This window comes from Leucoraja erinacea, chromosome 3 (genome assembly GCF_028641065.1).
Source record: "Leucoraja erinacea ecotype New England chromosome 3, Leri_hhj_1, whole genome shotgun sequence".
NCBI classification, from domain to species: Eukaryota; Metazoa; Chordata; class Chondrichthyes; order Rajiformes; family Rajidae; genus Leucoraja; species Leucoraja erinaceus.
In genome coordinates this window covers 92870278-92894846 of record NC_073379.1, presented here as the reverse complement: position 1 = coordinate 92894846, position 24569 = coordinate 92870278, and the positions used below count along the sequence as shown (strand labels likewise).

The following is a 24569-nucleotide window of genomic DNA, read 5'->3' as shown; positions in this document are numbered from 1 at the left end:
CATTTCAGTTCCGTTTTCAACACCATAGTCCCCACCAGACTTGCCGAGAAGTTGCTGGAACTGGGGCTGAAAACTCCCCTGTGTGCCTGGGTCCTGGACTTTCTCACCGCCAGGCCCCAGGTGGTCAAGATGGGGAGACATACATTGACCACCCTCACCCGGAACACAGGATCCCCCCAGGGTTGCATTCTCAGCCCCTACCTGCACTACCTGTATACACTCCCTGTACACACAACTCCATCACCAAGTTTGCTGATGACACAGTGGTGGTGGGCCTGATCTCCGATTACAATGAGAAGGCTTACCGGGAGGAGGTGGCTGATCTGGCACTCTGGTGTCAGAACAACTGCCTCCTCTTGAATGTCACAAAAACTAAGGAGCTGATTGTGGACTTTAGAAGGGCTCAACATCCGTGGACGTACACGCTACTTGAGAAATTTGGGACTATTGTGGATAGGGTGAGCTGCTTTAAATACCTGGGAGTCCACATCACAGAGGATCTGACATGGACAACACACACTGCTGCACTGGTGAGTAAGGCAAGGCAGTGCCTTTACCTCCTCAGGCAGCTGAGGAAATTCAGAGTGTCTCTGAGGATCCTTCAGTGCTTCTATGCTGGGGCTGTAGAAAGCATCCTGTCTGGTAACATCTCGATCTGGTTTGGAAACTGCTCTGCCCAGGACAAGAAGGCTCTGCAGAGAGTAGTGTGTTCAGTCGAAGGAAATAGGAGGATGGCATTGATAGGATTGTTATGCTGGGCGTGGCATGGATCTAATGGTTTTCTCCTAATGACCACATAGATCCATCCAGACCCCCTCTCCAGTGCCCCGCAAATTCCCCTCTTTTAAAGACTGCAATAGACTGTTCCTCTATTACGAGTACCACAGGGAACACTTGATTCAGGAACAGTTGCTTTCCCCCCCCATTGTTATCAGACTATTGAATGGTTCCCCCACAAAACTAGAGTGCAGTTCTGATCTTCCAACCAACCAGACCTTTTCTCTGTAACTGTAGAGTAATGCTCCAACACTATATTCTGCACTCTGGTATTGTTCCCTTTTCTCTACCCGTTGTATGCATGTATGGCTTGATTGTACTCGTGCACAGTTTGAGTTGATTGAATAGCATGCAAACAAAGCTATTCAGTGTATCATGGTACACCTGACAGTATAAAAATTGTTGGTTCTTTATCACAAAGAACCAACAAGGTTCTCCTTCATTCTATTTAGGTTCTAGGCTAAATTTCTTTTCAGCTCCAATGAGAACACCACCGGCCTCTCTAGACCATGCAAAAAACCACATCCTGAAAGGAAATCAAAGTGTTACATTTTGAGGAAATGAACATTGTAAGACCTTTAGACGTGCTTAGTAATAAAATGCTAAACTACTTAAGAGGAGCTGTGACATTAATAAGAAGGCTGCTCCCTCCCTCTCTTGCTGTTTGGTTGGATTGATTCAGTGAACATGCCTCCTGATGAGTTTCTGGAGAAACTGTAAGAAATGATAATTTATCCAAGATGCAAGAATAAATAAAGACATGTGGGCAGGATTAATTTCAAACTAATCCATTAGTTTTTCATCCCTGGTTATTGGAACTAACTGCTCTCCGTCCTCCCCTCTCAAAGAACAATGTAACCTTTCATCTTCATACCTATAAAGCATTTTCCTAATATCCATGCACACCTAAATAAGTAAATGAACCAAACAATTATTTGATCCAAGGGGTCTGCAGATCAAGCAAATGAACAGTCCTCTCATCAGCTAGAGTATGGCCCTGACCTTCCATCTACCTCATTGGGGACCTTTGAGCTATCTTTAATCGGACTTTATCTTGCACTAAATGTTGTATCTTTTATCTTTTATCTGTGCACTGTAGACAGCTTGATTGTATTCATGTAAAATCTTGTCTTTGACTAGAGCAAACAAAAGCATTTCACTGTACCTCAATGCACAAAACCAAATCCCATAGGGCTTCATGTGGACAATCCTTTGAGTAGGGCTTCATACAAGAGGGTAAGGGACAGAAGTTTAGGGGTACTGAGGGGGCTTCTTTACGCAGAGAGCGGTGTTGGCAGTAGTGGTGGAGGCACTGGTTCATTTAAAAATAAATTGGAAAGGCATATGGATGAGAAGGGAATGGAGGGTTATGGTATGGGGGCAGGCAGGTGGGACTAAGGGGAAAAAAAAAAAAAAAAAAACTATCATCAGATGGACAATCACTCTACTATGGTTATTTAATCTGATTTCAGACCTGCGATTATGTGCACTTTTAGCTATCATCATACAATCACTTCTCTGACTGCGCATAGCTCCATTTCCTTCGGTCCTTCCATAAGCTCAGTACTATGCATCTCACTTCTTCTCATTGCGGACATTAGACCGTGTCTATGGAACTGACACACTACAATGTTGAGAACTAGATTCAGCATGCTGTATCTTGCACTTTCCTCTATTGTACTTGAGTTTGACCCGACTGTGTTTATGTATAGTATTGAATACCTGATTAAATAGCATGCAAAAAAAAGCTTTTCACTGTACAAGTGGCAATTCTAGTTCTAATTATTAAGGTCCATGTTTGCAAATTTGACAGATGAATTTGCCAACATGGTCAAGGGGTCCCCAAACAGTGGAAAGATAACACAGAATTACAAATTTAAATTAACAAACATTTGCAAGTCAAAACAAGTAACTGCCGGCGGGAATCAACTGCCTCAACTTTTCCACTCCCCTTAGTTACTCTAACCTCTTCCCCCCCCCCCCCCCCGACTCTGCAGCAACCACAACTTGATAATCAAACCCGCCGACAAGGGAGGTGCCGTGGTAGTCTGGCGCGCTGACTTCTACCAGGCTGAGGCCAGGTGACAACTCTCAGATACCTCCTCCTACCTATCCTTGGACCATGACCCAACAGACGAGCACCAGAACTTAATATCACACACCATTTATGATTTCATTCCTTCCGGCTCAAACCTTATTGTTTTCTGGCCCCGCACGGCCCGATTTTATCTTCGCCCCAAAATCCATAAACAGAACTGTCCTGGCAGACACATTGTTTCTGCTTGTTCATGTCCCACCAAATTAATTTCCACATTCCATCCTATCCCCCCTGGTCCAATCCCTTCCTATCTATGTCCAAGACACCTCACACGCTCTTCGTCTCTTCAATGACTTCCGTTTTCCAGGCTCCCACTCCCTCATCTTTACCATGGATATCCAGTCACTCTACACCTCCATCCCCCATCAGGAAGGTCTTAAAGCATTCCATTTCTTCCTCGACCGTAGAACCAGTCAAATTCCGTCTACTAATACTCTCCCCCGCCTAGCAGCGCTAGTCCTTAGCCTCAACAACGTCTCCTCGACTCCTCCTACTTCCTCCGAATCCAAGGCGCAGCTATGGGCACTTGCCTAGACCCCAGCTAGGCCTGCCTCTTTGTAGGGTACGTCGACCAATAACTGTTCTAGGCGTACACTGGCCCTATCCCCAAACTCTACCTCTGCTACATTGACAATTGCATTGGTGCTGCCTCCTGCACCCGTGCAGAACTCACTGACTTCATCAACTTTGGAACTAATTTCCATCCTGCACTCAAATTCACTTGGACCATCTCCGACATATCTCTACCGTTTCTGGATCTCACCGTCCCCATCACAGGAGACAGACTATTGACCGACATCTATTATAAACCCACTGATTCCCATAGCTATCTAGACTACACCCTGCTTCCTGTAAAGACTCTATCCCCTAATTCCAATTCTTCTGTCTACGAGCATCTGCATCCAGGATGAGGTTTTCCATACCAGGTCATCGGAGAGGTCCTCATTCTTTAGGAAACGGGGGTTCTCCTCTTCCATTATAGGTGAGGCTCTCACTAGGGTCTCCTCGATATTATGCAGCTCTGCCTTTGCTCCCCCTCCCCCAATTCGTAACAAGGACCGAGTCCCCGTTGTCCTCACCTTCCATGCCATCAGCCGTCGCATACAGCATATAATCCTCCAACATTTTCGCCACCTCCAACGGGATCCCACTACTGGCCACATCTTCCCGTCTCCACCCCTTTGTGCTTCCTCAGAGACCGTTCCCTATGCAAATCCCTGATCAACTCGTCCCTTCCCACCCAAACCACCCCCTCCCCAGATACCTTCCCCTGCAACCACAGGAGATGCAACACCTGTCCCTTTACCTCGCGCTCGACCATCCAAGGACCCCAACAGTCTTTCCAGGTGAGGCAGACATTCACTTGCACCTCCTCCAACCTCATCTACAGTACCCGCTGTTCCAGGTGTCAACTCCTGTATATCGGCGAGACCAAGCGCAGGCTCGGCGATCGTTTCGCTGAACACCTCCGCTCAGTCTGCCTTAACCTACCTGATCTCCTGGTGGCTCAGCACTTTAACTCCTCTCCCATTCCCAATCTGGCCTTTCTGTCCTGGGCCTCCTCCATTGCCACTGTGAGGCCCAGCGTAAATTGGAGGAACAGCATCTCATATTTTCCTTGGGTAGCTTTCACCCCAGCGGTATGAACATTGACTTCTCTAGCTTAAAATAGCCCTTGCTTTCCCTCTCTCTCCACCCCCTCCCCAGTTCTCCCACCAGTTTGACTGTCTCCGACCACATTCTATCTCTGTCCCGCCCCCTCCCCCGACATCAGTCTAAAGAAGGGTCTTGACCCGAAACGTCACCCATTCTCTCCAGAGATGCTGCCTGTCCCGCTGAGTTACTCCAGCATTTTGTGTTTGTCTTCGATTAAAACCAACATCTGAAGTTCTTTCCTACACATAAAATACATCCTGAGAAAAAGTTGTGATATCAGAAAACCAGATTCAGATTCAGATTCAAATTTAATTGTCATTGTCAGTGTACAGTGTACAGTACAGAGACAACGAAATGCATTTAGCATCTCACTGGAAGAGCGGCATAGCAAATGATTTGAATAAATAATAATAAGTGTCCGGGGGGGGTGGTGATTGGCAGTCACCGAGGTACGTTGTTGAGTAGAGTGACAGCCGCCAGGAAGAAGCTGTTCCTCGAACCACCCTTTGTTAGCAGTGATTTCCAGACCATAATAACAACTTTCCCAAATTGAACTATCAGAAACCACCTTATTTATGTCTGGTATACATATCACTGCAGTAAGAAACAATTTCTCATCCTTTAATGTAACAAAATGGGTCTTGGCAATTTTTTCTTCTGACAAAATATTTTCACCCCCAACATCCAATATTGAAATCAATTTTCCATCCTGTCTATATTGGAGTAGTTTATGAATAGATTAAAATTATGAAAATGTGTTTAAAGAACGGTCACAAAATACACTATGATGATTTAGGTATCTAATACACGAAGAAAGATAATAACTCAGGATAATTGACTGTCAAGCAGAAAATAAGGTGTTGTAGCTTTGAAAATTCCAATCTTTCTGCAATTAGAGGAACTTTGTTTAACAAAGATCCTCTAATTGCAGAAAGATTTGAATTTCCACCGTACTAGAGTCAGGGTTGACGTGTTTTCTGAATTCAATTTTTGGATGCACATATTATGCAGTTCAAATTAGAATGCTTCAGGAATAATAAACATTGAGATAAGCTGTAAAAGACTTAAAGATACAACTTATCAACCTTTCATTAGCAGATTGCATCACACCTCAACTTGTTTGACATTTCCAAAGGCCTAAAGGAAAGTGCACGGAATTATTTCAGGCAGCCCTCATTATTCCATTCAACGTTATCAGTTAATGAGTGTAGGCGGTGATGATATACATTATCACACTGTCTGACACATCAAAGTCAATTCATTATGAAAATTAAATCTTTCAAATATGATTGGAACATAAATGACAGTAATTTACTCAAAATGTACTCAAAAGACAGGCCAAATTTCTGTTAAAAAGTGCACAAAATGGAAGATAGTTGCATGTAAATTATATGCATTGAATCAATCTTAAGTCATTGTATAACAGTTTAACGCCTAGATTGAATGACAAGGGAATTACCCAATTATCTTCATTCTGGATGAAAGAGACATTTGTAGCTTTTAAAATGTCTGCAACAAATTTATTATGATGTATACGGTGAGACAAGACATATGATGGGCACATTAAGATTGTTAGCAGGTCTGCTTCTTTGTTTTCTACTTGGTCAAAAATTGTTTAAAAAAACCTTTCATGAAAAAACTGAAATTTTGTTATAGTTTTTATTACCTCGTGTCCTATTTTTTGAACGGAGATCAAATTAAAGTAATAAAATTGTGGAACCCTCGGGCATTCAATATGGTGATTCTGGGTCTATTTGCAGAAATGCTTTAACTACCTATTGGCCAAGTCGTTAATACTATTATAAAGGATAAACATGTCACTCATGATTTCACTGTGCAAAGTACTAAATTAATTCTGAAAGTGCAGTAATTGCTCCACCCTAATTTTGGCATCAAAACCAGCATTGTGAAACGCCTTGAAGTTGTTTTTAAAGTTACACAAAAAGCGAGAACACCTCTTGCCAGGCGTATGAAGTAGCTTTGCTGAATTTCACGGAACAGCATTGCACAAATTGCCAGTTTCAGTAAAATATTTCCTAATATGTTGAAAATTGCTGTTCTCAGAAATCTTTAGTCAGCTCTTAAAGAGGAAAGTCACAATTCAAAATGAAACGGTGGAACTCTTGATTCTGGGTCTTTTTGCAGAAATAGTTTATCTATTTCGTCTGGTACTGTCATTAGTATTATTTACCTAATGATATGTTGCAAATTCTGACAGTTCTCAGCAATCTTTGCAGTTGGCTCTTAAAGGGTAAGCAGCAAGTCAAGTAATTCAAAGAGAGGTACTACTCCTGAATGAATAGATGCTACAATGATGGGAGAAGCCACCTATGAGGGTCAACGGGACTTGGACAAGTTGGTGGAGAATAGTGCAGTTCTTTGTCACGGAGTCTGCATGACATTCCTAACAATGCAGTGAGAGTAGCCAAATGAGATGTGGTATCGCAGAACTGCCAGTCTGATCCCGAGCCCAGGATGCTGAAAGTGACTGTGATCACGATTTCCATGGCATAATGCGTCGACACTTAAGGTTGTATAGACCCCACTCAGGACAAAGAATGGCTTGAGTGGTGACTCTTAAAATAGCACAATTTCAAATAAACAGGGGTGTGAAAACCTGTATATACTGTAAGCAAATAAAAATTGCCGATGTCCAGCCAGGCGAGCATGAAAATTGGTTCTGTCTGTTGCACGATTTCTAACACTGTTGTATTTTGGTGGGGGAATGGGTAGGGGTGAGTTTATACTGGGGGACAAAAAAGATGTACATACAGTTGCCACCCTCAAATTTTGCATCTGTTTTTAAGTGACTTGGGTTTTTGGAATATGTACAAATTTCTAGCCACCTATCCTTTGTCACTCATTAACAGTGCTAAAATATCAAAATATGGATCAAAGTAAAAAATTGTTGATTTTGAAAATGGTGAGGCAGAACTTTGGGTGGGTAGATACAAAATAAAGGGCCTGTATGGATTTGAAAACACTGCTATATTTACAGCCAAGTGAGGTAGAGTGGTTTTGAGTAGAACCAAAGCCGACAAGTATACAGTAGTTTTATATTTTTTCATTCCCCCCCCTTCTCCATTGCCTAACATTGTCTTCAGATTCATTAACTTCCTTAATCTGCCACATAGCTCTTTCTCAATAAGCACTAAAGTAGCCAACTTGGTTCAACATAGAAAATAGGTACAGGAGTAGGCCATTCGGCCCTTCGAGCCAGTGCCACCATTTAATATTGGATAGTTATATGGACGGGAAGGGAATGGAAGGTTATGGTCTGAGCGCAGGTATATGGGACTAGGGGAGAATATGTGTTCGGCACGGACTAGAAGGGGCGAGATGGCCTGTTTCCGTACTGTAATTGTTATATGGTTATATGGTTAATATGAACATGGCTGATCATCCACAAATCAGTACCCTGTTCCTGCTTTTTCCGCATATACCTTGATTCCGTTAGTTAAACCCAAGCCACTTAATATCCAGATTTTCATCCCCCAATCCCTAAACTAGGATCAACCCACCAGCATAATATTCCCCCCCATCAATTCCTCTCAGATTCCCACAATTCCAGCCTTCCCTGATCTCCAGCTACATTTTCTCTTCCCATGTTGTTACTCCTTATAAGAACATAATTCCAGAATTTTCCCCACCCCCATTATATGGGATCCTTGTGAAATGTTCCACAGTGAAACACACGTGATTGTCTTTAATCAAAAATTTACCCTCGATTATCAAACCACATTTTTTTTTAAACACTCAGTTAAAAGTCCTTATTTCCTGATCTTCAGATGTATTTTATTTTATATTGCCATTAAAATTTGGAAAATTTGGACTTTTCACCTACTGACACAGCTACCTACACTGTCCACCTGCCCACACTCACCTTTGCTGGACGTGGTGAACCAACCTCACACCTGGTAACCAGATGGCGAGGCCCTAGTGGCAAGTCCATTTCTGGTGCACATTGTTACGGTACTTTCCCCAGAACTAGCCAACTGGAGGTGGAGCTTTGTTTCCTGTGAACACCCGAGTCTATTCCAGTTTTTCAATGTTTCTGATATTCAATGATGGAGCATAGGGAGGAAGGTGTGTCGGCATTTAATTAATCCCAGAGTCCTACATTTATTTGACCGTACAAATGTAGGGCCGAGGATTACGGAGATTCAGGTCAACAAGATTCACTGATTTTTAAATATATGAATTCAATAAAATTTGAAACATTACACATCAATGAAACAATTAATTTATTGCAATTACATTGCTTAGGTAGAATTCAAAACAAATAGTTTAGAATTGATGACCAAGAAGTGTCAAATCTTATGAAGGGTATGCGTTTTCTTTAAGTGTTTCTTTTTCTCTGTGGGATGAAGTCATCGAGTACAGAAACAGGCCATTCAGCCCAACTTGTCCATGCTGACCAAGATACCCTATCCAAGGTAATCCCATTTGCCCACATTTGGTTCATATCATTCGGCACGGGGAGTTGACAACCCCCCCCCCCCCCCCCCCCCCAATGCGGGAGCTTGATCGCTCCAACGCGGAGGGCCCAAACGCCACCGGCTACGGGAGCCAAGATCGTCCCGTCAACGGAAGGCTTAAGGCCCCCGACCGCGGGAGAACAAAGATGGGAAGAGATCTTCCTTTTTAATCGCCTTCCATCACAGTGAGGAATGTGGAGGAGTCACTGTGGTGGATGTTTATGTTAAAATGTATTTAATGTGTTACGTTGCTTTTTATTTGTATGACTGATTTGGCAAATGAAATTCCTCGTATGTTGCAAAACATACTTGGCTAATAAAGTATTATTGTATTGTATTGTCTTTCCAATCCATGTACATGTTAAAGTGTTGTTACAGTACCTGCCTCACCTACCTCCTCTGAAAGGTCATTCCATTTACCCACCATCCTCTAAGTGAAAAGGTTACCCCTCAGGTTCTCACCTTAAACCCATGTCCTCTGGTTCTTGATTCCCCTACCCAGGGAAAATTACTCTGTGCATTCATCCTATCAATTCCCCTCATAATAAAGTCAGACTTTGTGTGCTGTTGGAACTGAACATATCCAACCGAGTGGATGTTCAAGAAAACTCAATGGATACCTAAACCAGAAAGGTGTACTTTGTTGAAGTCATTGTGCTGAAGGATTGAGACACAATACTTAAATTGCCAAGGCACCGATCGGAGGCCATGGGTCAAGTGCTGAAAAATGGCATTATTGTGGATGGAGCTTAACAGTCAGCATGACCCATCTATACCATTGCCATAGATGGGTGGTTTACGGGAATATTTCTGTGCTGCATTTCTCTTTGCATGCAGGTACAGCAGGCAGTGAAGAAAGTGAATGGCATGTTGGCCTTCATAACAAGAGGAGTTGAGTATAAGAGCAAAGAGATCCTTCTGCAGTTGTACAGAGCCCTAGTGAGACCACACCTGGAGTATTGTGTGCAGTTTTGGTCCCCTAATTTGAGGAAGGACATTCTTGCTATTGAGGGAGTGCAGCGTAGGTTTACAAGGTTAATTACCCCGGAATGGCGGGACTGTCATATGTTGAAGAATGGAGCGGCTGGGCTTGTATACTCTGGAATTTGGAAGGAGTGGGTCTCATTGAATCATATAAGATTATTAAGGGTTTGGACATGCTAGAGGCAGGAAACATGTTCCCGATGTTGGGGGAGTCCAGAACCAGGGGCCACAGTTCAAGAATAAGAGGTAAGCCATTTAGAACTGAGGTGAGGAAACACTTTTTCCACACAGAGAGTTGTGAGTCTGTGGAATTCTCTGCCTCAGACTCAGGTGGAGGCAGGTTCTCTGGATACTTTCAAGAGGGAGCTAGATAGGGCTCTTAAAGATAGCGGAGTCAGGGGATATGGGGAGAAGGCAGGAACGGGCTACTGATTGGGGATGATCAGCCATGATCACATTGAATGGCGGTGCTGGCTCGAAGGGCCAAATGGCCTACTCCTGCACCTATTGTCTATTGTGACACTCATTTTGGTAAGTAAAATACTCATCAATAAAAACTCTCAAACTATCTGTACAAAAGTGTAACTGCAGTCATATATCAATTTGCAGGCAACAAATAAGTCTATCCCAATTGTCAGAGGATCTTTATAGATAAGGAGACACAAGGAACTGCGGACGCTTGTTAACAAAATAAGACACAAAGGCGCATCTCTGGAGAACATGGATAGGTGACGTTTTGGGTCAAGACTGGCAGGTGGTTGGACAAAGGCCAGAACCAAAAGGATAGAAGATTGTGCAAATTGTGAAACCAGAGAAAGGAATATAGATAGATGGGGCTGTGGTAGGGGGAAGGGGAGAAAAGGGGCGCAGGGAAGAGAATGGGAACATATGGTATGAATGTCTATTTTGAGTAACTAATCTACATACAGCTGCATACATCCACTGATTAACTTCAGCACTTGAAAGATAATCCACTTCATGGAATAGCAACAGTATCAGATATAAGCACTATATATGAATGAGTAGAAATAAGTATCCAGTGCACTCATGTGGCTGTTTGAACTGCCATCAATCCAGTAGTCGTGAAATACTTCAAGTCATTAATGGCACAGGGTGGATAGGCTCTTAACCTTGGTGGCAACCTGGGTGTAGTCAGTACTCTGAAGATGTAAACCACAAGGAAACTGCTAATTGTTCATTTTAGTCACTCTTTCCAACTGTCAAACTAGAATTACAACCCATTCTACAGCAGATGAACAGGCAACATATTAAACACCCTATTACATGCCAGATATTTCAATATTTACAAATGTTCCATGACATGTCCAACCATGGAGCATGTGGGAATATACATATTTTTCTTCTTTCTGCTATAGACAAAGATGCAGATGTTAACAATTAAATTCAAAAGTTGGAAAGGTTCCTCTTTACCATTAAAATTTGCATTTTCATATGCCACGGCAACTATGTTAATATCTAGTTCCTGCTAATGTCTTACCATAATGTAATAATATCTGAAGTTCTGTATTTTCAGCAGGTGTGTATATCCTGTACCACAGGGACTTATGTGATGCCAAAATTGCCACAACTAATTACCCCATAGCTCTTAATTAGACTACTGTATACAATTTTATTCGACAATTTTGGTAAAGGTGTAAATGCAGAAAAGATTTACTTGAAAGGTTCTAGGGATGAGGGGTTTTAGCTACTAGCTGAAGGTAAAGTTGTTTGAACTTCCAGTATAAAATAAGGTTTATAGAGTTGTAGGAAGTCATTGTTTAGACAGTAGGAAATATTCCTCATTAAAAGGCAGCACAATGGCACAGCTGGTAGAGCTGGCTCGATTGTAATCATGAATTGTCTTTCCAGATTGGTTAGCACGCAACAAAAGCTTTTCACCGTACCTCATTACATGTGACAATAAACTAACGTCACTTACTGCCTCAAAGCGCCAGATACCTGGGTTCAATCTAGACCTCGGGTGCTGTCTATGTGAAGTTTGCATGTTTCACCCTGTGAATACGTGGGTTTCCCCGAATGCATTGGTCTCGTCCCGCATTCCAAATGCTTGTGGGTTTATAGGTTCATTGGCTGCTGCAAACTGTCCCTTTGGTATAGGGAGCAGAATGAAAAAGTGGCATAATATAGAACTAGTGTGAACAGGTGATCCGAGTGGACTAGGTGGGCTGAAGGCCTGTTTCCATGCTGCATATATAAACTAATTATAAACTAATTAGTAGATGGCTCAAGGTCCAGGGAAGAGATTTATAGTTTTAGCCAAATGGTACAAATTGCCAAATGTCGTGGAGTAGTTATGATCCAAATGCTGCTACCTCCAAGGGCGGTAAAAGCAGATTTAATTAATATATTGAAAAGGAATTGGATAATCACCCACATAAATTTAAGTTGCAAAGCTAGGTAGGACTGGCAGGATTGCTTTCTTGCAAACTAGAAAATATTCAACAGGTCAAACAGATGTTATCTGTTCCACAACAATTTTTATGATTCTATGAAATTTAATTTTGAACTAAATTATACAAAAATGAATTGACCCAATGGCTCAGAGGATAAAATATATCCAGTTAAATGGCATAAATGCAATTAGACCTGCAAGAAGCCAAGTTTTATCTTGAATTGTGCCGAGTTAGCTGAGGGAACAGTAAATGCTAAGATTAGATAGACCGCGTCTCCTCGAAATAGGGAAGAAGATAAAACAGGCAGTATTTCAGGTCTTAACTGCTAATATGTAAGTAGCCTGGAATTTAAAAAATCAGGTATGCACCAAATTAGAATGCAAATACTCTACAATGTATATGGATAGCCAAATAATAACCAAAACCAAGAAAAAGATAACCCATACAAAAAACATAATATCCATGTCCTTACTGTATGACGCAACCTATTTGCCTAGTAAGGTTACTTTTGCAGCTCTCATCGTGTGACATGGGCCACACCCAAGTTACTTCCCATCAATCAATTAAAATGTGCCTTGTAACAGAAATGTAAATAAACACAGATGATCGCAGCCCAGATTATCATATAAACTAACTCCTCCACTCAACTCCATCTAAATTTAATGCTGCTTCAGGAAAGCAGCCAACATAACCAACCACTCACACCCCAGTCATTCTCTCCTCTAGCCTCTTCTGTTGGACAAAAGCACACACTATCAGATTCAATAACACCCTCCACGCTGTTATCAGACTCTTGAACATCATCTCACGCTAGGGATGTATCCCCAATCTTGCAAACTACCTCATTGCAGTCCGCGTACTACTATTTTTCTGCATGTTCTCCTATAGCTGTAATACCATATTCTGCACTGTTTATTTCCTCTCTTGCCTTGCTGAGAAGAATAAGGAGATCCTGTATGTCAAAGAGGATTCTCTTGAACTGCTACAGATGTACAATGGAGAGCATATTGTCTGGTTGCATCATGGCCTGGTTCGGCAACTTGAACGTCCAGGAGCAGAAAAGACTACAAAAAGTTGTGAACACTGCCCAGTCCATCGCCGGCTCTGACCTCCCCATCATCGAATGGATTTATCGGAGTCGTTGCCTCAAAAAGGCAGCCAACATCATCAGAGACCCACACCATCCTGGCCACACACTCATTTCACCATTGCCATCGGGAAGAAGGTACACGAGCCTGAAAACTGTAACGTCCAGGTTCAGGAACAGTTTCTTCCCTACAGCCATCAGGCTCTTAAACACTACAACCTCAAATAAGCTCTGAACTACAACAAATTATTATTATTATTATTATTGCACTACTATTGTTTGTTTTTTGAGTATGCGTGTATGTGTATGTAAATATATATATCTGTGTGTGTGTGTGTGAGTATGTGTGTACTTGTCAGTATGTGTATATATACACACACACTGAACTTTTTTCTCTCTCTCGTTTATCATATTGTTTACAGTGTACTATGTTTACATATTCTGTTGTGCTGCAGCAAATAAGAATTTCATTCTTCTATCTGGGACATATGAGAATTAAAAAACTCATGTCTCCCTTGACTCTTGGTGTACTTGTGTATGGCATGAACATGTGACAGTAATAAACCATATCCTGTCATATGTTTTAAATGTAGAGATTATGTATATGCTAGACATTTGACATGGAGCAAATTAAAATAATATTAATTGTTAAAATAAGTCTGGCTTAAAAGGACATCACAATAACAATGATGAAAGGGCCGCAAATGGCCCAGAGGTTAAGAATCACTGTCACACCATCAAATCTATACCCTAACATGTTCCATTATTATCTAGAGAGAAAATATAAATTCCAAGTTCTCTGTTTGTCTCAAATTTGGACATGGTACACATAATTTTGGTTATGCGACCCAGCAGACAAACAGCTAAAAATATAGACAAGCAAACTGTTAATTTTCCTGCTAGACCATGAAGTGACCTTGATCAACATCATATGAAAGTCAAGTAATCTGCTGTGAAGGAGGCTCCAAGTAGATGTATGAACAATGGTCAGAGCAAAAAAAAAAGGAAAACCTCAGTAGCAAAGGGCAAAAAGAAAAATCGGTAGCAAAAGCTCCCAAACACTAATTTCTTATTTTGCTCAAAAAATGAACTGGACTGGACATTTTGATTTTTAAACATGACCAAATTAGCTCACCTCATCAAATGTTCCGCTACTGAAAGGGTGAAACGAAATCAAAATGCCATTCTCCATTGAGTCATAGAGTGATTCAGTGAGGAAACAGGCCCCTCAGTCCAACTTACCCACACTGGCCTACTATGTCCCAGCTACAATAGCCCAGTACAATAGAGGAGGGGGGGGGGGGGGGGGAGAGAGGGAGGGGAGGGGGGAGGGGGGGGGGGAGAGGGGGGGGAGGGAGGGGGGAAGAGGGAGGGGGGGGGGGGGGGGGCAGGCGGAGAGGGAGGGCCCTTCCTCTCCCACCTCCCCGTCCCCGTCTCCACCCCCCCTCATAAGGTTAAATGCTGTTAAAAATATAAAAAAAGATATATAATGGAATCCTGGACTATTGTAACTTATATTTCATCTCAAGCAGGCTTTCTCCAGTAGATTGATAAGAGAGAGAGAGAGAAGCCCAGGCTTGCCCCAGGTTGCTGTGCATTGAGACAATGACCGATGACTTTGAAATGCATCTACCAATTGATGAGAGAGAGAAGCTCAGACTATTTCCAGTAAGGGGTATTGAGACAATGTCCAATGCCTTTGAGGTGTGTAGTGACTGATGATTTTGAAATGCGACTGCCGTGCCAAAAAAACGATGCCTTTGATGCGACTGATGATTAACAAGAGACACTCAGGCATCCGGTGGTAATTTGTATTGACTGTACCTCTGACCATGGCTAACGTCTTTTCAATGTGCTTAGCTGGCAAAAGTACAGTATAAAATACCATGTCATTCTTTGTTCAGGGAAGTGGAGTAACGAGAGCCAAGTATCCATGAGAGAGGGGGGGGAGAGAGAGGGGGGGGGGGGGGGGGAGAGAGAGAGGGGGGGGGGGGAGAGAGAGGGGGGGGAGAGAGGAAGAGAGGGGAGAGGGGGGGGGGGAGAGAGAGAGAGAGAGAGAGAGAGAGAGGGGGGGGGAAGAGAGAGAGGGGGGGGGGAAGAGAGAGAGGGGGGGGAGAGAGAGAGCGGGGTCAGCGTGAGGAGTGGAGCGAGAGAGGGGGGGGAGAGAGAGAGGGGGGGGGAGAGAGAGAGGGGGGGGGGGGAGAGAGAGGGGGGGGGGAGAGAGAGGGGGGGGGAGGAGAGAGTGAGGGGGGAGGCATTGTGAGGTCAGCTGCTGGGCAGCCTTTATATTTTTTTAAAATGTCTGTTTGGTGATACATTTTAGTAAATATCTCGTGAAATAATTCACCTAATTTATAGAGTGAATTTTTGAAATCATAAGGAAAATTTCTACCAGAAGATGTGAAAATATTTTCATTTACCAAGCTTTAATTTTACAACCTTCATCACCTCAGACAATAAACAATAGGTGCAGGAGTAGGCCATTCGGCCCTTCGAGCCAGCACCACCATTCAATGTGATCATGGCTGATCATCCCCAATCAGTACCCCGTTCCTGCCTTCTCCCAATATCCCCTGACTGTTATTTTTAAGAGCCCTATCTAGCTCTCTCTTCAAAGCATCCAGAGAATCTGCCTCCACCGCCCTCTGAGGCAGAGAATTTCACAGACTCACCACTCTCTGTGAGAAAAAATGTTTCCTTGGCTCCATTCCAAATGGCTTACTCTTTATTCTTAAACTGTGGCCCCTGGTCTGGACTCCCCCAACATCGGGAATATGTTTCCTGCCTCTAGTGTGTCCAAGCCCTTAACAATCTTATATGTTTCAATAAGATTCCCTCTCATCCTTCTAAACTCCAGAGTATACAAGCCCAGCTGCTCCATTCTCTCAGCGTATGACAGTCCCGCCATCCCGGGAATTAACCTTGTAAACCTACGCTGCACTCCCTCAATAGCAAGAATGTCCTTCCTCAAATTAGGGGACCAAAACTGCACACAATCCTCCAGGTGTGGTCTCACTAGGGCTCTGTACAACTGCAGAAGGACCTCTTTGCTCCTATATTCGATTCTTCTTGTTATAAAGGCCAACATGCCATTCGCTTTCTTCACTGCCTGCTGTACCTGCATGCTTACTTTCATAGACTGATGTACAAGGACCCCCAGATCCCGTTGTACTTCCCCTTTTCCCAACTTGACGGTAGTAATCAGACATCCTCTTTTTGCTACAAAAGTGGATAACCTCACATTTATCCGCATTAAACTTCATCTGCCATGCATCTGCCCACTCCCCCAACCTGTCCAAGTCACACGCTCTCCCTTGTCCATTTTCCTAGTTACATCTTCAAAAAATTCCATAAGATTAGTCAAGCATGATTTCCCCTTCGTAAATCCATGCTGACTCGGACCGATCCTGTTACTGCTATCCAAGTGTTCGGCTATCTCATCTTTTATAATTGACTCCAGCATCTTCCCCACCACCGATGTCAAGCTAACTGGTCTATAATTCCCTGTTTTCTCTCTCCCGCCTTTCTTAATAAGTGGGATAACATTAGCTACCCTCCAATCCACAGGAACAGATCCTGAGACTATAGAACATTGGAAAATTATCACCAATGCATCCACGATTTCTAGAGCCACTTCCTTAAGTACCTTGGGATGCAGACCATCAGGCCCTGGGGATTTATCAGCCTTCAGTCCCATCAGTCTATCATACAACACCATTTCCTGCCTAATGCGGATTTCCTTCAGTTCCTCTATCACCCCAGATCCTCTGGCCACTACTATATCAGGAAGATTGTTTGTGTCCTCCTTAGTGAAGACAGATCCAAAGTACCTGTTCAAATCATCTGCCATTTCCTTGTTCCCCATAATAAATTCACTTTTTTCAGTCTTCAAGGGTCCAACTTTGGTCTTAACTATTTTTTTCCTCTTCACATACCTAAAGAAGCTTTTACTATCCTGCTTTATATTCTTGGCTAGCTTACCTTCGTACCTCATCTTTTCTCCTGTATTGTCTTTTTAGTTATCTTCTGTTGTTCTTTAAACATTACCCAATCCTCTTGCTTCCCTCTCATCTTTGCTACATTGTACTTCGCTTTAATTTTTATACTGTTCCTGATGTCCCTTGTCAGTCATGGTCGTCCCTTTCTCCCCTTGGAATATTTCTTCCTCCTAGGAATGAACTGATCCTGCACCTTCTGTATTATTCCTAGAAACACCTGCCATTTTTGTTCCTCTGTCATCCCTGCTAGTGGATCTTTCCAGTCAACTTTGGCCAGCTCCTCCCTCATGGCCCCATAGTTCCTTTATTCAACTGTAACACTGACACCTCCGATCTACCCTTCTCTCTCTCCAATTGTAGATGAAACCTGACCATGTTATGGTCACTGCCTCCTAATGGCTCATTAACCTCGAGGTCCTTTATCAAATCCGGTTCATTACAAAACACTAAATCCAAAATTGCCTTCTCCCTGGTAGGCTCCAATACAAGCTGTTCTAAGAATCCATCACGAAGGCACTCTACAAAGTCCCTTTCTTGAGGTCCAGTACCAACCTGATTTTCCTAGTCTACCTGCATGTTGAAATCTCCCATAACAACCACAGCATTACTTTTACTACATGCCAATTTTAACTCCTGATTCAACTTGCGCCCTAAGTCCAGGCTACTGTTTGGGACCTGTAGATTATCCCCATTAGGGTATTTTTACCCTTACAATTCCTTAGTTCTATCCATACTGACTCCACATCTCCTGTTTCAATGTCACCCCTTGCAAGGGACTGAATTTCATTCCTCACCAACAGGGCAAACCCTGCCCACCTGTCTGTCTTTTCGATAGGAGGTTATACCCTTGAATATTCAGTTCCCAACCCTGGCCCTCTTGCAGCCATATCTCAGTAACGGGGACGTACATATCCTGAGCTTTCATCTGCACACTTTTAAATACATCCCACTATGCCGATGTTCTTTTCCCCTGATATAACCTGCTCCAGTCAACTTGAACGAGACCTTCTCTCATCAAGTCAAGTCAAGTCAAGTCAAGTCAAGTCAAGTCAAAGTTGGCCTTACCCCAGTTGAGCATTTTAACATGTGGACCCTCTCCGTCCCTATCCATAAGTATCTTAAACCTAATCGAACTGTCACTGTCCCAAATGGCTCCTCCACACACACTTCATTAACTTGCTCTTCCTAATTTCCCAATACTAGATCCAGCGTTGCCCTCTCATGTGTGGGAGCCTCCACATACTGTTTAAGAAAATTCTCCTGGTCACTTTTGAGGAATTGCACCCCATTTAAACCCTTCACGCTATGATTTTCCCAGTCTATTTTGGGAAAGTTAAAATCCCCTACGACAACAATCTTATTAGACCTGCAGCTGTCTGTAATCTCCCGGCACTTTTGGTCTTCTAATTCCCGTCGACTATTCGGGGGTCTGTAGTACATCCCCAACCAGGTGTAGTACACCCCCTTTCTTGTTTCGCAGCTCCATCCATATAGCTTCACTAGACGAACCGTCCGTAACGTCACTGATGTGACATCCTCCTTAACCAACAATGCAACCCTGCACCCCACTCCTCGTTTTCCCTCAACCGTCTCTCCTGAAGCTCCTGTACCCCGGAACATTGAGCTGCCAGTCCTGCCCCTCCCGTAACCAGGCTTCAGTCATGGCTACAACAGCCCAGTCGCTCGTACCTATACCCTAAGCTCATCTGCCTTATCCGTCAGGCCCCTTGCATTGAAATACGTGCAGTTTAAACCAACCCTCCTTCCTCACTCTCTGACTTTCACCTGCCGATTCTGTCCACTAAACTTTCCGACACCACCCTCCATACCAACATTTAGCCCCTCATATGCCTCTGTCCAGTACGAGATCCCACCCCCCTACCATTCTAGTTTAAACCCTCCCGTGTAGCATTAGCAAACCTGCCCGCTAGGATGTTGGTCCCCCTCCAGTTAAGGTGCAACCCGTCCCTTTTGTACAGGTCACCCCTGCCCCAGAAGAGATCCCAATGATCCAGAACATTCAGTTCCAAGTTCATTTCAGTTATTTTAGTAACTATAATAAATTATTTCTACCAATTTTCACATGCACAAATGTAATATATTTGATAGGATGTACTTCTGATATATTTAATGCTGCCAAAGAATTATGTAATATATATTTCCAAACTACTTCAACGTTACGTAACCACACCAATTATTGTAGATACATAATTTATGCTTACAACAGCCACCTGGTATGTACTATTTTTATTAATATATGGTCATTTGGACTGCTGTCCACAAGAGCATAATTTTCGTGGAATTGAATTCCACTAATTTCTAAAATAATAATTTAGAGGTTAAATTATTTTAAAAACATTTTGCAAAGATTTTCAGAAGACTTAAATTAGTTTTTTTTTAACAAAAAGCAAACATGTAAAAAATAACCAGTATGACATTTATCAGACATATGACAGCCATTAGTTTCCATCTGAGTCTATTCATTCCAAAATGAAGAAGTGCCATCACATGACATGACCCAATACATTTTGAAAATGCAGTGTGGCTTCACAGGCAAGATTAAAAACCAACCGCATTGATCTTTGCATCACCTCTGATCTTTCTGTAATTTCAGTATCTGTTAAGAGGCCAAAAATGCTTTTATGTTGTTAATATCATTTTGTTTTAAAGCAACACCAAACTTGCCACCCTTCTGTCAGCTCTGCGCCTCTCCAACCTCCAAGCAATCACATTAACTACACGCTATGTGCTGCTTGGCCACTGCAGAAAATATGACAACCTCTTTCCCAGTTTGGATGGAAGGTTTTCGATTTGAAATGTTAATGGTGTTCCTCTTCCTGCAGCTGCTATCTGACCAGCTAGGTGTTCCCTGCATCTTCTGGGGTTTTTTTTTTCAGATTTCCATCATGTGCAGGCTGTTTTCGATTCTCATTTGTGACAATAATCTATAGATTTTTGGATGGTTATTTTTTTTTTCTCAAGCTCTCCGAATAGGTCAGTATTAAGTGCAATCTCTCACATTACATTAAAGCCGGTTCTTTAAAATGAGAAAGATCAATTACTACTCTCTGGTGTATTTGACATAGACAGTGAGGCTATGATTAAACCCAGCAATCCCAAACTGGGAAGCGAGGTCATTGCAGGATGTTAACATCAATCAAGGACAAAACTGACTTAGGTTATAATGACTATACTATTGCATCATGACAAGGCTTGTGTGCTGTACAGGCAACCCGTTTGTTACAGGAGGTTGGCATTGCTACAAGATAAGTTGTATCATAATTTTCCATAACACATGACATGATTTGAAATAAAAGACAAACATTGCAAAAAAAAATGTTTGCTTCTTTTCTATATATTCCATGGGAGTACATTTTATTCCATATCTCAAATTTTGGGTAGTAACTTGTGAATTCTGTAATAATGCATTTCAGGAACCTAAATGGCTGCAATGTGGATGTCACCTGCGTATAATAAATGGCCACACAGGTAAGAGACTCATGGACAACTACACTTGTGGAATGGTACGCCACCAAAATTTAATACCTTCCAAAAGGGTAAAAATTAGGATAATAAAATTTAATGTGTGTGCAAAACACTGGTTATTAAAAAGTATATGTTTAAAGCAGCAGTACGATCAACTGAAAACTGGTAAATACAATGCAAATTGAACGTTCTGCCGAATTATTCCACAAACCAGACATATTTTTGTGATATTTAATATATGGACCGTTTCCACCCCAGAAATCATTAATTCATAGTAACGAGCAGCAACGTATGCGAAAAGATCAATGTGCTAATACCACGGGTTTAAAAGAGATTAAAAACTTCACAGATTTAGATTAGAATAAAGTGGTTGTCACTTACGAGACATAAGCAGGATAAACGAATCCGATCAAGTTGCAAACTAAAGATGCTGCGTAGCCGATCACAAGGTAAGTGGAAATCAATGCAATGAAGGCTGTTAAAATAAACAGATATACTGTAACATAAAGCACATTCGCGGCTATTCTTCACATATCAAAGGGAACCAGTTTAGCAAAAGGGCGGAGGCGGAGGTCGGCATATCCGTCAGATCCAGTTTTCCCGGTAACAGTCCGAAAGTAACAACCATATCTTATTTTAATATTAATTATGTTTCCACTGTTTATTTTTTTTAACATCAGCGAGTTGGCTGATGGAAGGTAACGTTGACGTACAGTTAATAAAGTATTAATCTGAAATGGCCACCTCGCCGTGTTAGATGACACCAAAAATATGGATACAAGTCGATTCGTTTACAGAAACATTCACACACACGCCCTGCGATGCAATCCGGTGTGGACGTAGTTACATTCCCCGACGGATACATTGTATTTCAAACTAAAGTAGAATCGGACCGTTTTTTTTGTCCCCCACAAATTTAACAGTTTACGTAACATGTAGTTGACATGTTGTGGCAACGCAGAATGAACGACAGATATCTGCCATTGCCAGTATGGAGTTGTTGGCAATGAGCGCAAGCACGCCTCGCCCTGACTCACCCAAAGCAATGTAAGTTTTTTTAATCCCCGTCTTGCTTTCGATTTTCCCCAGAATATCCGACAGTATGTTTTTCTCATTGAGGAATTTATCCAGGCGCTGCATAATGGAGGCTGCCATGATTTACAGTGTGAGGCCGCTCGGTGTTTGCAGGTTGCAACTCTGCTCTGGAACACTGCGACTGTGAATGTCTGCAGCAAAGCCCGGGCGGGGCGGGGAGGGCGGGGCCACGCGGGGGGGGGGGGGGGGAGGGGCGGGGCCACGAGGGAGGGCGGGGCACGAGGGGGGGGGCGGGGCCATGGGGCCACGCGGGGGGCGGGGGGCGGGGCCACGAGGGGGAGGGGGCGGGGCGCGGGGGGGGCGGGGCCACGAGGGAGGGCGGGGAGCGCGGGGGGGCGGGACCACAAGAGGAGGGGCACAGGGGGGGGGCGGGGCCACGAGGGGGGGGGGGGGGGGCGGGCGGTGGCGATTTCTCCCCCCCCGCGCCGTCTGTCTCGAGACGTCACACAGCGCGTACGTCACAATGTCCCCGGCTTTCCCTGGCGCGTGAGACCCGCCTCTCAGCTGCTGTGCTCGCTCGCTCGCTCCCGCCACTCCATCACTTTGTATCAAAGATCTTATAGCCTTTGCTTTGTATCCACTCTTGTAAACCAGACCAGCGTCTGCACTTCTTAATTTCTTCACTAGTTTAGGTCTTTGTAACTCGGCTTCCTATCCTAATGCTTTTAAGCACACTTTCTACGAGTTGTTTTTTTAAACCATTAAGCATTTTCGACAGAGTATCCTCTGACCATTTTTCAAAATATGTTTCAAGTTTATAACTAAATTGTCACACTTACGATTTACTGCCTGGTTATTGACCACCTGAAAAAAAGGACTAGTTTCTCTGGCTGGTAAGTACAAAGTAAATTTAAAGAAAAAACGCTTTAAGTGTCAAATAGGTCAAGAGGACCCATTATTGACATCTACCCTGTTTATTTACCCTACTGCTGTTTATTTATCAACATGGGGATCAAAGTTGTGCCAATGAAAGTCAAAGAAGCCTTTATGAGGCTGAGAAACAAGAATAAAACTGTTAGAGGGATCAGCCAAACCTTAGGTTTACCAAAATCAACCGGTGCAGGCTCGAAGGGCCGAATGGCCTACTCCTGCACCTATTTTTTTCTATGTTTACAGGGCCCTCCATAATGTTTGGGACAAAGACCCATCATTCATTTATTTGCCTCTACTCCACAATTTGAGATTTGTAATTAAAAAAACGTACACGTGGTTAAAGTGCATATTGTCAGATTTTATTAAAGGGTATTTTTAATGCATTTTGGTTTCACCATGTTGAAATTACAGCTGTGTTTATACATAATGCCTCCCATTTCAGGACACCATAATATTTGGGACACATGGCTTCACAGGCGTTTGTAATTGCTCAGGTGTGCTTAGTTGTCTCGTTGATACAGATATAAGAGTCTCAGCACCCAGTCTGTCTTCCAGTCTTTCCATCACATTTGGAAACTTTTATAGCTGTTTATTTATCAACATGAGGATCAAAATTGTGCCAATGAAAGTCAAAGCAGCCATTATGAGTGAGAGACAAGAATAAAACTGTTAGAGACATCAGCCAAACCTTAGGTTTACCAAAATCAACTGTTTGGAACATCATTAGGAAGAAAGAGAGCACTAGTGAGCTTACTAATCGCAAAGGGACTGGCAGGCCAAGGAAGATCTCCACAGCTGATGACAGAAGAATTCTCTCTATAATAAAGAACAATCCCCAAACACCCCTCCGACAGATCAAAACACTCTTAACGAGTCGGGTGTGGATTTGTTGATGACCACTGTCCGTAGAAGACTTTGTGAAGAGAAATATAGAGGCTACACTGCAAGATGCAAACCACTGGTTAGCTGCATGAATAAGATGGCTGGGTTGCAGTTTGCCAAGAAGTACTTAAAAGAGAAACCACAGTTCTGGATAAAGGTCTTGTGGACAGATGAGACGAAGATTAACTTATATCAGAGTGATGGCAAGAGCAAAGTATGGAGAGAAGGAACTGCCCAAAATCCAAAGCAAACAACCTCATCTGTGAAGCACAGTGGTGAGGGTGTTATTGCCTGCGCCATAACACCACACACAAGATTAGAGGTTGTCGTACTTCTCGGCATCTGCATACAATGGTGCCCATCTTGCGCTTCTTGTGCGTGGTGGTGGAAAGATTGGTGAAAACAGGGTCGCGACATGAACGTTCTTTCCTTGACCCCACTCATCTTCATTGATGATACAACTGCTGATGGTAGTAGCATAATGAATTCTGATGTGTATCTGCTCATCCTATCTGCTCGTTCAAAAAAATGCCTCAAAGCTCATTGGCCGGTGGTTCATTCTACAGCAAAACAATGATCCCAAACGTACTGCTAAAGTGAGTTTTTCAAAGCTAAAAAATTGTAAATTCTTGAGTGGCCAAATCAATCACCCCATCTGAACCCAATTGAGCATGCCAGGCTGAAGAGAAAACTGAAGGGGACTAGCCCCCAAAACAAGCATAAACTAAAGATGGCTGCAAT

General features: G+C 42.9%; 1 protein-coding gene across 1 annotated transcript in view; it reads right to left on the bottom strand.

Moving 5' to 3' along the window:
* The window catches only part of reep5 (receptor accessory protein 5), a 35803-nt gene extending 13577 nt beyond the window's left edge, over window positions 1–22226 (bottom strand). Inside the window, exons 1-2 of the mRNA XM_055633198.1 lie at window positions 22016–22226; window positions 21360–21453 (exon numbers count right to left, since the gene is read on the bottom strand). Coding sequence (XP_055489173.1) covers window positions 21360–21453; window positions 22016–22133 — 212 coding nt within the window. The 5' untranslated portion in view covers window positions 22134–22226. The remainder of the gene's footprint in view (window positions 1–21359; window positions 21454–22015) is intronic.
* Window positions 22227–24569: the final 2343 nt, after the last annotated feature.